Here is a 14111-nt window from a genome sequence, read left to right as displayed (position 1 = left end):
ACAGACAAATCCTGATCCTTGCTCAAGCAAGGTCTCCTGGGCAAAACACCATGGATGACATGGCGCTTATTGTGAGCCAATACAATGACTACAAGTACTTAATTGCGGAGAAGATTGAGACAAAGTCATTGGAAACCTTTCAGGACACGGTGACTTTCAGTCTACGAAATGCAGAACGGTTCAATGTGGTTTCACAACTAGTGGAGAGATTTGCATTGTTTCAAGCTTCAGATGCTGATTGTGAGCACGGCTTCAGCCTTATGAATAATATAAAAACGAAATCACGAAACGGTTTGAAAGAAAATCACCTTGATCTGCTTATGCGGATCGAATCTAATCTGTCAAGTGGTAGAGAAGTAAACCTGGACAAAATATATAACACTGGAAGACAGGGAGAGACAAGAGGAAAACATCCAAACCAGAGACAGTCACACTCTCCTCCATCATCTGGCCTGTCACCTACAGACTCTGTCTCAATCAGGATGTCACCATTCCTCTGGTAGCAGTGTTTACTTCTGAAATTTCTATCACCAGTGTTGTTTAATTAAAAATCCTTGACAGCTCGCCTTGTTTCAATTATCCATTATTTTGTACATTTGTTCTGTTTGTTATTTACCCTGAATAATGTTTTCTAAAAAAATGTTCCATTCAAAGTTGTGATTTTTTATTTACAGTGGCGTGTACCTGCACACAGACTTTATATCCGTGCACAAACCCAAATTCATTCCGCACATGGCCGAAAAAAAGTAGAGGGACCATTGGCCAAGACTAAGGGGAAAAAAATTGGATAAGGGCCGTTTTTGGGTGGGCAAAGCGTGATGTGCTATTACCCCGCGCCCAATGACCCCGGCGCAGGCAGGACGCGAGTATCGGCCGGCCCGAGGACTCACCTGTGATCAGCGTTCCATTCCGAGCCTTGCACCTGGAATCAATGCAATTCACACTTTCCACCAGCAGGGGGAAGCTCAATCTCTTAAAGGGAGGATGTTTCTTAGAAATCTCTTAAAGGTAGCTGGTATCCGTTATTTGCTGAAAATAACAGTCGACTGTCTGTACGGAGTCTGAATGGAGATCAGACATCGCACATGTAAAACACAGATGCAGATCCCATCCCTATGTTTACACACTGATGAGTTATGTTAAAACATTGAATAAAGGTTGCACACTACTAAATCCCATATCCTCCAATCGACATGCCAGACCTCACCAATCTGCCAATCTGAGTTGGTACCAGGCCTGCGAGAGTGCATGCACCAAGGTTCTCTGCTGATGAGACCTTGGCACAAGAGGTGGACAGAAGGAGGACAGAAGGTGGGACATCCTATATCCATTGGTGGGGGCAAGAGGCCCTCCAGACATATGCCCAAAAGGGAGGCAGCAGGGGACAAAGTCAATGCCAGGCACACAGCATCATGGACATGGATGCAGTGCAGGAAGAAGTTCAATGCTTTGACATGAGTGGTCACGGTGAGTGAGGTCAAATGTCATGTGGCGTCTCCTACCAACTGCCCCACACACTACACCCCCATCACCCACATACCAACAAACTCTTTCCATCAGTACTCAACTCTTCCAATCAGATGCTTCCTCTCACCCTTACACATTGTCACTGTTGCAAGCCGCCCACCCACAACTCACAGGCCACACACACTGGCAGCTATTCAACTATGACAGGCACATCACCCAGGCACACATCCCACTTTCTTGCAGGAGATAGTCGCGCAGATCAGGAGGCAGTGAGTGGCAGTGGCATTTAGCCTTCGAGCCTGTTCCATCATTCAATGAGATCATGGTGGACCTGTGACCTAACTCCATATACCCGCCTTAGCCCCAAATCCCTTAATACCCTTGGTTCACAGAAATCTATCAATCTCAGATTAAACATTCACAAGTGAGCTAGCATCAACTGCCGTCTGCAGAAGAGCGTTCCAAACGTCTCCTACCCTTTGCGTGTAGAAGCGTTTCCTAACTTCACTCCTGCACATCCTGGCTCTAAATGTTAGACTATGTCCCCGCGTCCTAGTATTCAAGTCTAGGAGACCTCCAAAAACAGATACAAATGTCTGGGCAGCCAGAAGTAATAATCCAGCTACTAACCTGTAAATCCTGCATGGTCCCTTTAAATAGCGCTGGTGGGGGGTCCTCCAGGCACTCTAAGTCACGTTCAGATGGTCGGGGTTAAGACTGTGTGTTGAGTTGAGCGTTAAGTCCCAAAATGGTGTCTATCACTTTAAATCAGTGTTGCACACTGATTGAAGCCATTTTCTCCCTACTTTACATGATTCCAGCGTTCGTTATCTGCGCCTGTGCAAACTCCTATACCAAGATGGCGTCTGGTGCACGTTACACTGGAAACGTGCGGGCGCATCCAAGACGCCATCTTGGATGTCAGAGAGGCCGTGTAGCGCCGAAACAACGGGCGCTACACGGCCCAATTTAGCGCCCACAGTGTTTTCTGTGCCCAGGTGGCTACAATCTGTCTGGTCAACACAGCAAATACATCTGGTGTTAAGTGTGTTCTTCTGCTGGAGTGTACACAGTAAAATCAACCGAAACTGGTGTCGGGTGTGTAAACTAAGAAAAAGGAAAAATGAGCAAAGTCATTTTATTTCAGAGAAATGGGACTTTTGAAATATCAGCTGACTCAGTTAAAAGTGTGCGGGCCACACTTTCAAACAAATTTTCTGCTGTTATTGCTGTGTGTGCATGTCTACACACACACACACTCACACACTCACTCTCACACACACTCACACACACACACTCACACACTCAGTCTCACACACACTCACACACTCACACACACACACTCACACACACACACTCACACACACACTCACTCTCACACACACTCACACACACACTCTCACACACATGCGTACAGACACGCACGAATACACACGCACGAACACGCAGACACACACAAACACAAACACGAACACACACGCACACAATACATGCGCAGACACGTGCACACACACAGACAGATACATATTTGCAGGCACACACACATACATGGAACACACACACATGTAGGAGCACATACACATGAACATGCACACATACATGCATTCAGGCACACATGCAGACACACACATGCACACAGTCACATGTACATGCACAAAACACACGCACATGCACTCAGACACACATACATGCATAGACACACACATGCACACACACACATACATGCGCAGACACACACACACACACATAGAAAAGAGCCCTCCCCCTGTACCACCGCAGTGTTCCCAGGAGTGTGGGGTATCACTGCCTGCCCTCATGTGGCCACATGCTCCCCGATCCCCACTGCTACTCCATTCATGAACAGAAAGGGCTCCCATCCCAGTAGTGTGCGGCTGTTCTGTATCCATGGGAACTGAATTAATCCAGTTATGAGGGAAGGGGTTGTGATAAGCACAGTTTGGATTTTCCGACTTTTGAGGTCCACAGGTTATTCTCGAAGTGTGGGAGGGCCTGCGAACTCGAGCCTCTCTCTCCCCACTGCTGGGGGTCAGCACTAATATGTTTGTTTGGCAGTTGTATTTTTGTGGACAAATACCATAATGGTTGTAAATGGTTGACACCTACTCTGGTCAAAACTATCGAAGTTGACAGCATAGAAGGAGGCCATTCGGCCCATCGTGCCTGTTCTTTGCTAGAGTGATCTGAATCTATTCCCACTGCCCTGCTTTCTTAACTTCAAATATTTAGCCACTTTCTCTGAAAAGATGCAATGGTCCATGCCTCAAACACTCTCTATGGCAAAGCATTCCATGTTCCAACAACCCTCATCTCTCACCTCCCTCCTCACTCTCAGTGACCATTTCTTGCCATTTAGTTTGACGCCACAAACTTAGGCTGAAGCTTGTGACCAGGCATGTATCAGCACTGACACGGGGGGGCTCAGGCAACAGACTGTCAACACCATAGAATTTTACAGCACAAAAGACCATCCAGCCCGACACACCTGAGCTATGCTATCCAAACACAGATAAATCAGCTATTTCAAAAGCAAAATACTGCAGATGCTGGAAATTTGAAATAAAAACAGAAAATGTCAGAAATACACAGCAAGTCAGGCAGCATCTGTGGAGAAAGAAACAGAGTTTCAGGTCGATGACCCTTTGTCAGAACTGGAAGAAGTTGAAGATAAAACAGTTTTTAAGCAAGTACAGAGCCAGGGAAAGAGGGGGAGGAAAGAATAAAAGGGAAGGTCTGTGATAGGGTGGAGGGCAGGAGTGATTAAATGACAAAAGGGATGATGGTGCGAGGCGAGGAGGGTGGGAATGGGACAAGTAAAGAAACAAAAGATGGGTCTAGAGGAGCTGAAAATGGCAACAGCAGAACCATTAACAGCACCTGCTGTCTGGAAAAATGGGAGCAGAGGGAATGATCTGAAGTTATTGAAATCAGTGTTAAGTCTGGGTGGTTGTAAAATGCCTAAACGAAAGATGAGCTTCATTGGAACAGTGTAAGAGGCCAAGGTCAGAGTGGGAGTGGGACGGGGAAGTAAAATGGCAAGCGACCAGCAGGTCAGGGTCATGCCTGCGGACAGAGCGGAGGTGTTCAGCAAAGCGATCACCCAATCTGCTTTTGGTCTCCCCAATGTAGAGGAGACCGCATCGTGAGCAGCGAATACAGTATAGTAAATTGAAAGAAGTACAAGTAAATTGCTGTTTCACCTGGAAGGAGTGTTTGGGGCCCTGGACGGTGGGAAGGGAGGAGGTGAAAGGGCAGGTGTTGCATCTCCTATGCTCACACGCGAAGGTGCCGTGGGGAGGAGAGCGGGTGTCGGGGGTGATGGAAGAGTGGACCAGGGTGTTGAGGACGGAGGGTCCCTTCGGAATGCTGAAAGGGGAGGGGAAGATGCGTTTGGTGGTGGGATCGCGCTGGAGGTGGTGGAAATGGCGGAGGATGAAACGTTGAATGTGGAGGCTGGTGGAGTGGAAGGTGAGGACAAGGGGGATCCTATCATGGTTCTGGGAGGGAGGAGAAAGAGGTGAGGGCAGAAGTGTGGGAAATAGGACGGACACGGTCGAGGACCCTGTCAGAGACCTTCCCTTTTGTTCTTTCCTCCCCTCCCCCACCCCTCTTTCCCTGGCTCTGTACTTGCTTAAAAACTGTTTAATCTTCAACTTCTTCTAATTCTGACGAAGGGTCATCGACCTGAAACGTTAACTCTGTTTCTTTCTCCACAGATGCTGCCTCACTTGCTGAGTATTTCCAGCATTTTCTGTTTGTAAATCAGCTATTTGTCTCATTGCTGTTTGTGGGATCTTGCTGTGTTGGTGTTTATTACATCAGGTCACCATAATTTATTGCATTTGATACACACTGAGATATTTCCAGCCGCCATCAATCCCAGGCCCTTTTCCAATACTAGTGACATCTCCCTGTAATACTGCAGTCTAATACAGGGGCCAAACCAGGACAGAGCCGCTGCTCAGCCCAGGGCCCACTCCAGGTCCGGTCCGGGGCCCACTCCAGGTCCGGTCCGGGGCCCACTCCAGGTCCGGTCCGGGGCCCACTCCAGGTCCGGTCCGGGGCCCACTCCAGGTCCGGTCCGGGGCCCACTCCAGGTCCGGTCCGGGGCCCACTCCAGGTCCGGTCCGGGGCCCACTCCAGGTGAAGGTCCAAGGCCCACTCCAGGTCCGGTCCGGGGCCCACTCCAGGTCCGGTCCGGGGCCCACTCCAGGTGAAGGTCCGAGGCCCACTCCAGGTGAAGGTCCAAGGCCCACTCCAGGTCCGGTGCGGGGCCCACTCCAGGTCCGGTCCGGGGCCCACTCCAGGTCCGGTCCGGGGCCCACTCCAGGTGAAGATCCGGGGCCTACTCCAGGTCCGGTCCGGGGCCCACTCCAGGTCCGGTGCGGGGCCCACTCCAGGTCCGGTGCGGGGCCCACTCCAGGTCCGGTCCGGGGCCCACTCCAGGTCCGGTCTGGGGCCCACTCCAGGTCCGGTCACTCAACAGCTGCTAGTGCATTGACAATTCAACACTCACAGTTGTAGTAATTGACCAATCAGTGAACTTCGTGAGAGGGGCTGAGATTCATGGGTAATGGGGACAGAGAGATTCATGGGTAAGCCCTAGAAATTCAATGGTGCCTGAGAACGGGTGTGCAGGGTGCCGGGTGTGTGCTGTATGTCCTCGTTCAAGTGTTCGCAGGGACCACGTGGGATTGGTGCTGGCAGTTCATTATCATGACTCAGGCGTGCAGCTATTGGTTGGCTGCTCGCCTCTTAAAGGGGAGGTGCAATCTGGCTGTAGACATCAGGAAGAGCTTCTCAAGAGCAAAATAACTGCAAGAGGTCCAAACAGGATAGCCTGCTTCTCTAATGCTGTATTGGTCCAGGTGATGGATGTAAGGAGGGACATCCTGTTTCACCCCAGGGGGAAGAAAGCACTCTGGGCAACACCTCCACTGCCAGTGGGAAGAGGGCACTGAGGAGGTCAATGCCGGGAGCCTAGCTCCCAGGATATGGCTGCAATGCTGGAAAGAAGTTCAATGACCTCACCAGAATTGTCAAAGTAAGAATCCTACTGTCTGTTCACAACTCCCCACCTCCAGCCACACAACTCACAATACTCCCCTCCCCTGCTTCCCTTCACTCTCCTACAATCACTGCACCACACGTCACTCCACCTCCTCTTCCTCACATTCACACCCTCATCACTAGTGCAACCTTCACTTCCCCACACCTCACATCTTACACACTGCATACCAGCTATTCGACCATGACAAACGCATTCTCTAAACACCTCACAAGACTCTCACTAACACACTCCCTTCTTTCTTGCAGGAGAAGGTCGCCCACAACTCCTGATAGGAGGCTGCCAGTGGAGGAGGCCGAGCCCACCTGCACCCCCTCTCCCCCATCAACGAAAGGGTGCTGACCATCACGGACAGGGGCAGAGTCACGACCGTGGGGACTGGCATCGCTGGAGGAGGCGTCGCCTAGGGTTTCTTCACACCTGATCCTCTTTGTCCCTTCTTAGTTCCATCTCAATAGACATACTCTTCTCTCTCTGCTCTCCCTTCACACCACCAGCAAAGTCATGTTCCTCTCTTTTATTTCAGGTGCTGAAAAGGTGGACACCCCTCTGCCACTTCAGGAAAAGCAGCTCAGAATTCCTTATTGATGCAGCATCACTTAATTTAGTCCTCACAAACACCAGCTCAGGGACTCGCACCACATCTACTTTACAGGTGCTAGGCTGTGGGTGCTGGGTTCATTGATAATTTCAAGACTGCGATCAACAGATTTTTATTCAGTAAGGTAATCGAGGGATATGGATCAAAGACAAGTAAATGGAGTTAAGAAACAGATCAGCCATGATCTAATTAACAGGCTCAAGGGGCTGAATGGACTCCTCCTGTTCCTATGTTCATATTAATACATTTCACATTCCTGTAATCAACTAGACAGTTAAGAGACCAACACCTGGATCCTACTGAGCCAGAACACAGTGCAGCATCTTTATTCGAATTGAAGTAAGTTGTTCTTCATCAGTGTCTTCCTGGTCTCTTCAGAGCCTTAAATGTCCATTGAGGAACATTCATGAGAGGTGTACGTAAGTTATTGTAGGTGTGTCGATATAACCTGGGGTTACAGACTGTACGTACCTGGCTGTCCAGGTGTCCCAGCCTCACCAAGTTCTCCTCTCTTCCCTGGTGGTCCAGGTGGTCCAATAGGACCAGAATGGCCAGGCAATCCCAGTGAACCTGAAACGGAAGAGTTCTGATTACTGGTTAATTGATGTACGTTAAACTCAGTTAAACTGTGAAACTTATCAAAGCTCGTCCTCTAATTGAACTTCTATTGTGTCTGGAGAAGCTGGTTGCCTCCTCCCATTCCAATCTCCTCCCCTCCGTTCCAGGGGTGCGGCTCCATGGCATCAGCAGTCTTCTAGTGTCTTGTCCTGGTGACCAGTCTTTATGGGGCAATACTCCCCACCCCCCCGACCCCGCAACAACCATCGTCAGGTGGGAACGGAGCGGTAGTGCGATAAAGATGGCGGTGCAGCACTTACCGGCTCGTTCCCAACGACATCGGGGTCACCACCATTTTGGTGGGGGCCTAGAAATGGGCGATCAGGCTCCTCCCGGAAACAGCTGGGAGGCGAATCAGGGCGGTATGATGTCAATAGGGCCCTGGTTCACCGTGCACAATCTGCCCACTGGTATTTGGCACAGTTACCAGCGATCCTTAAAGGACCACAAAAAAACTTAAGAAAAAGGCTTTTTGAATGATTTTTTGTGGGGTCAGGAGGAGCATTAATCTCCTCCTGACCTCACAGAAATCCACCCCCGATTCGGGACCTCCCTCACAGTTGCCTCTGCCCCCTTTAACCACCTGGACAGACTGCGCTTCACGGAGCATCCACCGGACAATGGTTCAGGACTCCGACCAGCCTGGAATGAGCTCAATGCAAGACGTTCAGTGCAGTGGTGACTTTCACTGCTACAGGGATGGCCATTCCTGCTGTGGATTCACCCTCCTGCAGGGAACAAATCTCCCACACCCCCTCTCTGGGAGGTCTGAAAATATTCAGCAGGTCTGATAAATCCTTGGATGTAGGTTCCTTCCCCTCTCGTGTACTGGATAACCTCCCCGGTATCTGAACAGGATTTGTGTTCCTTACTCAAATGGCTGTGCCTATGTCAGATACTCCGAATCAGGCGTGAATTGGAGGCAGGGAAGGGAATAGACAGCAGCAGGGTGGGGTGTTCAGAGTTAGTACACAAACTTCCTGGACTTTGCTCTAAGGTAAGCACATTTTGGCAGCAAAATCAGCCCTACTTTCTCTTGGAGACCGACCCGCAGACAGCTGGTAACACCGGGGCGGCTCTTCCCGCGGGCATGTTACCTGCAGGACAACCTCTAAGAAGGTGGTATTGACCACTTCATCACTGGTGACCTTTGCCAATCAGTTAGTCAGCTGTCTGCAGAAACCTCAAACAAGTGGCAGAGGCCTCGTTCACGAGGGGCAACTCATCCTGTGGAAATGAGGCATCAGCTCCACTGGACAGAGAATGTTTCCCGGTCCCAGTGCTCCCAAGGGTGCAAAGCATTGTAGAGGACACCCATGCCCTGTACAGACCATTGACCCTGATGCCACCTGCTGATTGGCAAGGCGCAAGGCTGTCCTCTGGGCCGGATACTGAACAAGGCAATGTGCCTTCAATCAACTTCACCTTGTCAGTCATTCTACGGGGAGGGGGGGTTTGTCAGCCACTGTCACTTACCCACTTCCTCCATTTTGTGTGTCCACAATTGGTTTACTTTCACCTCATTTTTAGCTGGGACTTCTTGTCTCACCCAACGTCCATTTTATTTCTTTATGCAACTACTTACCTTTATGTGGGCAGATCTTTTATATATGAAAAATGGTGTGCTGTCTCAAGATTCAAAGGGCAGTGCGCTGTGAGCATAACATTATGTGACTTATTGGGTAAAATGGAACAGTATCTAACATTACGTGACAACCCTCCACTGAACACTAAATAATCCCAATTAAAAGTCTTATAATAAAAAAGATCACAGTAATAGAAAGCTAAAACATTTCAAAGTGAGCAAAAGTCATCTTTCAAATAATGAGGCCCTGAGAAAGGGACCAGGGTGGGTACGACTGGACATGTACAGCCCAAAATGTCAGTCCATCAGCTACTGAACACAAAATGTTGACAACAAAAGCAGGATTGGAAACCATAGAATCATAGAAAGGTTACAGCATGGAAGGAGGCCATTCGGCCCATCGAGTCTGTGCTGGCTCTATGCAGGAGCAATCCAGCTAATTTTTTACTTTCAAGTATTTATCCAGTTCCCTTTTGAAAGCCACGATTGAATCTGCCTCCACCACCCCCTCAGGCAGTGCATTCCAGATCCTAACCACTCCCTGTGTAAAAAAGTTTTTCCTCATGTCACCTTTGGTTCTTTTGTCAATCACCTTAAATCTATGTCCTCTGGTTCTTGACCCTTCCGCCAATGGGAACAGTTTCTCTCTATCTACTCTGTCTGGAACCTTCATGATTTTGAACACCTCTATCAAATCTCCTCTCAACCTTCTCTGTTCCAAGGAGAACAACCCCAGCTTCTCCAGTCTATCCACGTAACTATAAAATCCCTCATCCCTGAGATTATTCTAGTAAATCACTTCTGCACCCTCTCTAAGGCCTTCACATCTTTCCTAAAGTGAGGTGCCCAGAACTGGACACAATACTCCAGTTGTGGCCAAACCGGTGTTTTATAAAGGTTCATCATGACTTCCTTACTTTTGTACTCTATGCTTCTATTTATAAAGCCCAGGATCCCATATGCTTTTTTTAACCACTTTCTCAACCTGCCCTGCCACCTTCAACGATTTGTGCACATATACCCCCAGATCTCTCTGTTCCTGTACCCCTTTTAGAGTTGTGCCCTCTATTTATATTGCTGCTCCTCGTTCTTCCTAATGTAATGTATCACTTCGCATTTTTCTGCGTTAAATTTCATCTGCCACGTGTCCGCCCATGCCACCAGCCTGTCTATATCCTCTTGAAGTCTATCACTATCCTCCTCACTGTTCACTACACTTCCAAGTTTCGTGTCATCTGCAAATTTTGAAATGTACACCCAAGTCCAAGTCATTAATATATATTAAGAAAAGCAGTGATCCCAGTACCGACCCCTGAGGAACACCACTGTACACCTCCCTCCAGTCCGAAAAACAACCGTTCACCACTACTCTCTGTTTCCTGTCCCTTAGCCAATTCTGTATCCCTGTTGCTACTGACCCCTTTATTCCATGGGCTGCAATCTTGATGATAAGCCTACCATGCGGCACTTTATCAAACACCTTTTAAAAGTCCATATACACCACATCAACTGCATTGCCCTCGTCTACCCTCTCTGTTACCTCATCAAAAAACTCTATCAGGTTAGTTAAACAAGATTTGCCTTTAACAAATCCGTGCTGGCTTTCCCTAATCAATCCACATTCGTCCAAGTGACTGTTAATTCTGTCCCGGATTATTGTTTCTAAATATTTCCCCACAACTGAGGTTAAACTGACCTTGGGAATGGAGAAGGAAGACGTGAGCTTCAGGAATGAAGGTGCCCAGAAATAAGATGAAAAAGTGGTAGTGGCTTAAATAAAAGGCACTAAATCATTTTGTACAACCCTCCCTCCACAAGACAAAATCCAACACCATTCCCCAGCACCAGAGACACAAAACAAGCCCTTCAGAATCCTCATCACCAACTAAATTGAGCAGATAGTTAGAAAGGTGGAACTACACCAAAGATCGTGACTAGCAGCAGGTATAGAAACACAGGAACAGAAGGAGGCCATTCAGCCCCTCCAGCCTGTTCTGCCATTCAATTAGATCATGGCTGATCTGTATCTCAACTCCACCTCCATAAAGCAGGAACTGAGCGGCAAAATCCAAATCCAGATAGTTGGGAAGGGGCAACTACATTAAAGCTTTAGTCAGGAACTTCCAAAACTCTCTTGTTTCAGGAATTGTCCCCTTGGATTGGAAATTTGCCAATTACCCACCCATGTCACAAGGTTACCTCCAACTCCATGTCATCTCATTTTTGCTAATAATCTCTTATGCAGAACTTTATCAAATGCCTTCTTGAAGTCCATATAGATAACATCCACAGACAGTCCCCTGTCCACCATGTTAGTGACCTCAAAAAATTCAACTAGACTAGTCAGACATGACCCACCTTTCACAAATCAATGCAGACTCTCTTTGATCAACAGATACTTGTCCAAGTGCTCAGTCACTCTGGTCCTGATGACAGATGATGGGAATTTCCCCACAATTGATGTTAGACTGACAGGTCTGTCATTCCCTGGTTTCTCTCTCCTTCCCTTCTGAAATAATGCAATGACATTTTCCCACAATGCGACCAGAGACAGAGGAAACTCCCTCCCCTCCCCCACAGAGTTGAAATGGGGCTTCAGATTGGGAGACAGTCTCTCAACCCAAGGGTAAGATCGCTCCCTGAGCTCCCCCCACCTCCCCCTGAGTAGACAGTGTACACTAGTGTTCTGCTCAGACTGCCAACAAAGGAGGAAGGAATGTTCAGCAGGAAGCTGATGTAAATTTCAGTGTGAGGTATTGATGGAAAGGAAGATCAAAGAAGCTTGAAACATACAGGACCCTCGCCCCCTCCCCACTCAGCAAAGGTGACCCTTTCTCCATCCCCTCCCTGGGTCTATTTCAGGAATCCTTTCAACCACCCCCCACCCCAGCAGAGCAAGTTATTGCCTCTCCCAGGAGATTGCATGGCTGTGGGTAGGGAGCTGTGTGGGGGTAGGTCGGGGGAGGGGCTGCGGGGGTGGGTGTGAGGGGGAGGTCGGGGGAGGGGCTGCGGGGGTGGGTGTGAGGGGGAGGTCGGGGCAGGGGCTGCGGGGATGGTTGTGAGGGGGAGGTCGGGGGAGGGGCTGCGGGGGTGGGTGTGAAGGGGAGGTCGGGGGAGGGGCTGCGGGGGTGGGTGTGAGGGGGAGGTCGGGGGAGGGGCTGCGGGGGTGGGTGTGAGGGGGAGGTCGGGGGAGGGGCTGCGGGGGTGGGTGTGAGGGGGAGATCGGGGGAGGGGCTGCAGGGGTGGGTGTGAAGGGGAAGGATGAATGTAAGGAATCTTACAACACCAGGTTATAGTCCAACAGTTTTATTTGAAAATCACAAGCTTTCGGAGGCTTTCTCCTTCGTCAGGTGAGCGTGGGATTCGGATTCAATGGAATGTTACCGCATTTATAGTCAGAGAACAATACCTGGTGATTACAGATAATCTTTCCAACTGCCCGTTATCAAGGCAATCAAAGTGTTCAGACAGAGTGATGTTACCTACAGGACCACCGAATATACAAACGGCCAGAACAAAAACGATCTTCGGGTAAGCGTACTCCAAGGCGGCCTTCGAGACACACAAAAACGCAAAATCGTCGAGCAGAAATTGATAGCCAAGTTCCGCACCCATGAGGACGGCCTCAACCGGGATCTTGGGTTCATGTCACACTACACGTAACCCCACCAGCGAAAAAAAGTTATCTGTTTTTAATACAATGGGTCATTCTCTCTCCCTCTCTTCCTTTCGGATGTTTCTCCCTCTCTCTCTCTGTCTTTTGTTTTGGCCGTTTGTATATTCAGTGGTCCTGTATGTAATGTCTCTCTGTCTGAACACTTTGATTGCCTTGACAACGGGCAGTTGGAAAGATTATCTGTAATCACCAGGTATTGTTCTCTGACTATAAATGCGGTAACCTTCCATGGAATCCCACACTTCACCTGACGAAGGAGAAAGCCTCCGAAATCTTGTGATTTTCAAATAAAACAGTTGGACCATAACCTGGTGTTGTAAGATTCCTTACATTTGTCAACCCCAGTCCATCACCGGCATCTCCACATCGGGGGAAGGTTGGGGGAGGGGCTGCGGTGGTGGGTGTGAAGGGGGAGGTCCGGGGAGGGAAGAAGCATTTAGCCATGACGGTTTGGCCATCATGGTTGGGCAGGCTTGATGGACCAGCTGGCTTTTTCCTGCCTGTCAATTTTGTATGTTTGTATGTACACTTAAATCCCCCGCTCATCAAGGTAGTGGACCCCGATCCCCATATCCTTGATGCCCTTAGTGTCCAAACATCTATCGATCTCAGCCTTGAATATACTCAATGACTCAGCATCCACAGCCCTCTGGGATAGAGAATTCCAAAGATTCACATCCCTCTGAGTGAAGAAATTCCTCCTCATCTCAGTCTTAAATGGCCGAACCCTTATCCTGAGACTATGTCCACTAGTTCTAGACTCTCCAGCCGGGGAAACAGCCTCTCAGCATTTACCCCGTCAAGCCCTCTCAGAATTTTATACGTTTCAACGAGATAACCTCCCATTCTTCTAAACTCCAGGGAATTATAGGCCCATTCTACTCAATCTGCCTCCAGCTGCTCTCCCACCCTCTAACCCAGCTTTGGTCCCAACTCCCTGAGTCCAACACCAAGGGAGAGCGGCCAGTATCTCTTTAAATTTCAGCTGCTGACCAGGTTTTGTTCCCATAGAGCTCACTGCTGAAGGTCGAAACTATGCTGGGAGCTGATGCTATTTATTAAAGTGAGATGGCCACAC

The 14111-nt window shown here is 49.0% G+C and overlaps 1 protein-coding gene across 4 annotated transcripts in view; it reads right to left on the bottom strand.

Annotated features, from left to right (window-relative positions):
* Positions 1–14111, bottom strand: part of LOC137344771 (collagen alpha-1(XXVI) chain) — a 579410-nt gene that overhangs the window by 106828 nt on the left and 458471 nt on the right. For all 4 annotated transcript variants that reach the window (XM_068007902.1, XM_068007904.1, XM_068007903.1 and 1 more), the window contains one exon: positions 7626–7724. In XM_068007902.1, coding sequence (XP_067864003.1) covers positions 7626–7724 — 99 coding nt within the window. The remainder of the gene's footprint in view (positions 1–7625; positions 7725–14111) is intronic.

Source organism: Heptranchias perlo, chromosome 28 (genome assembly GCF_035084215.1).
Source record: "Heptranchias perlo isolate sHepPer1 chromosome 28, sHepPer1.hap1, whole genome shotgun sequence".
NCBI classification, from domain to species: domain Eukaryota; kingdom Metazoa; phylum Chordata; class Chondrichthyes; order Hexanchiformes; family Hexanchidae; genus Heptranchias; species Heptranchias perlo.
Note: the sequence above shows the minus strand (reverse complement) of the source record. Positions and strands in the feature narration are given on the sequence as shown.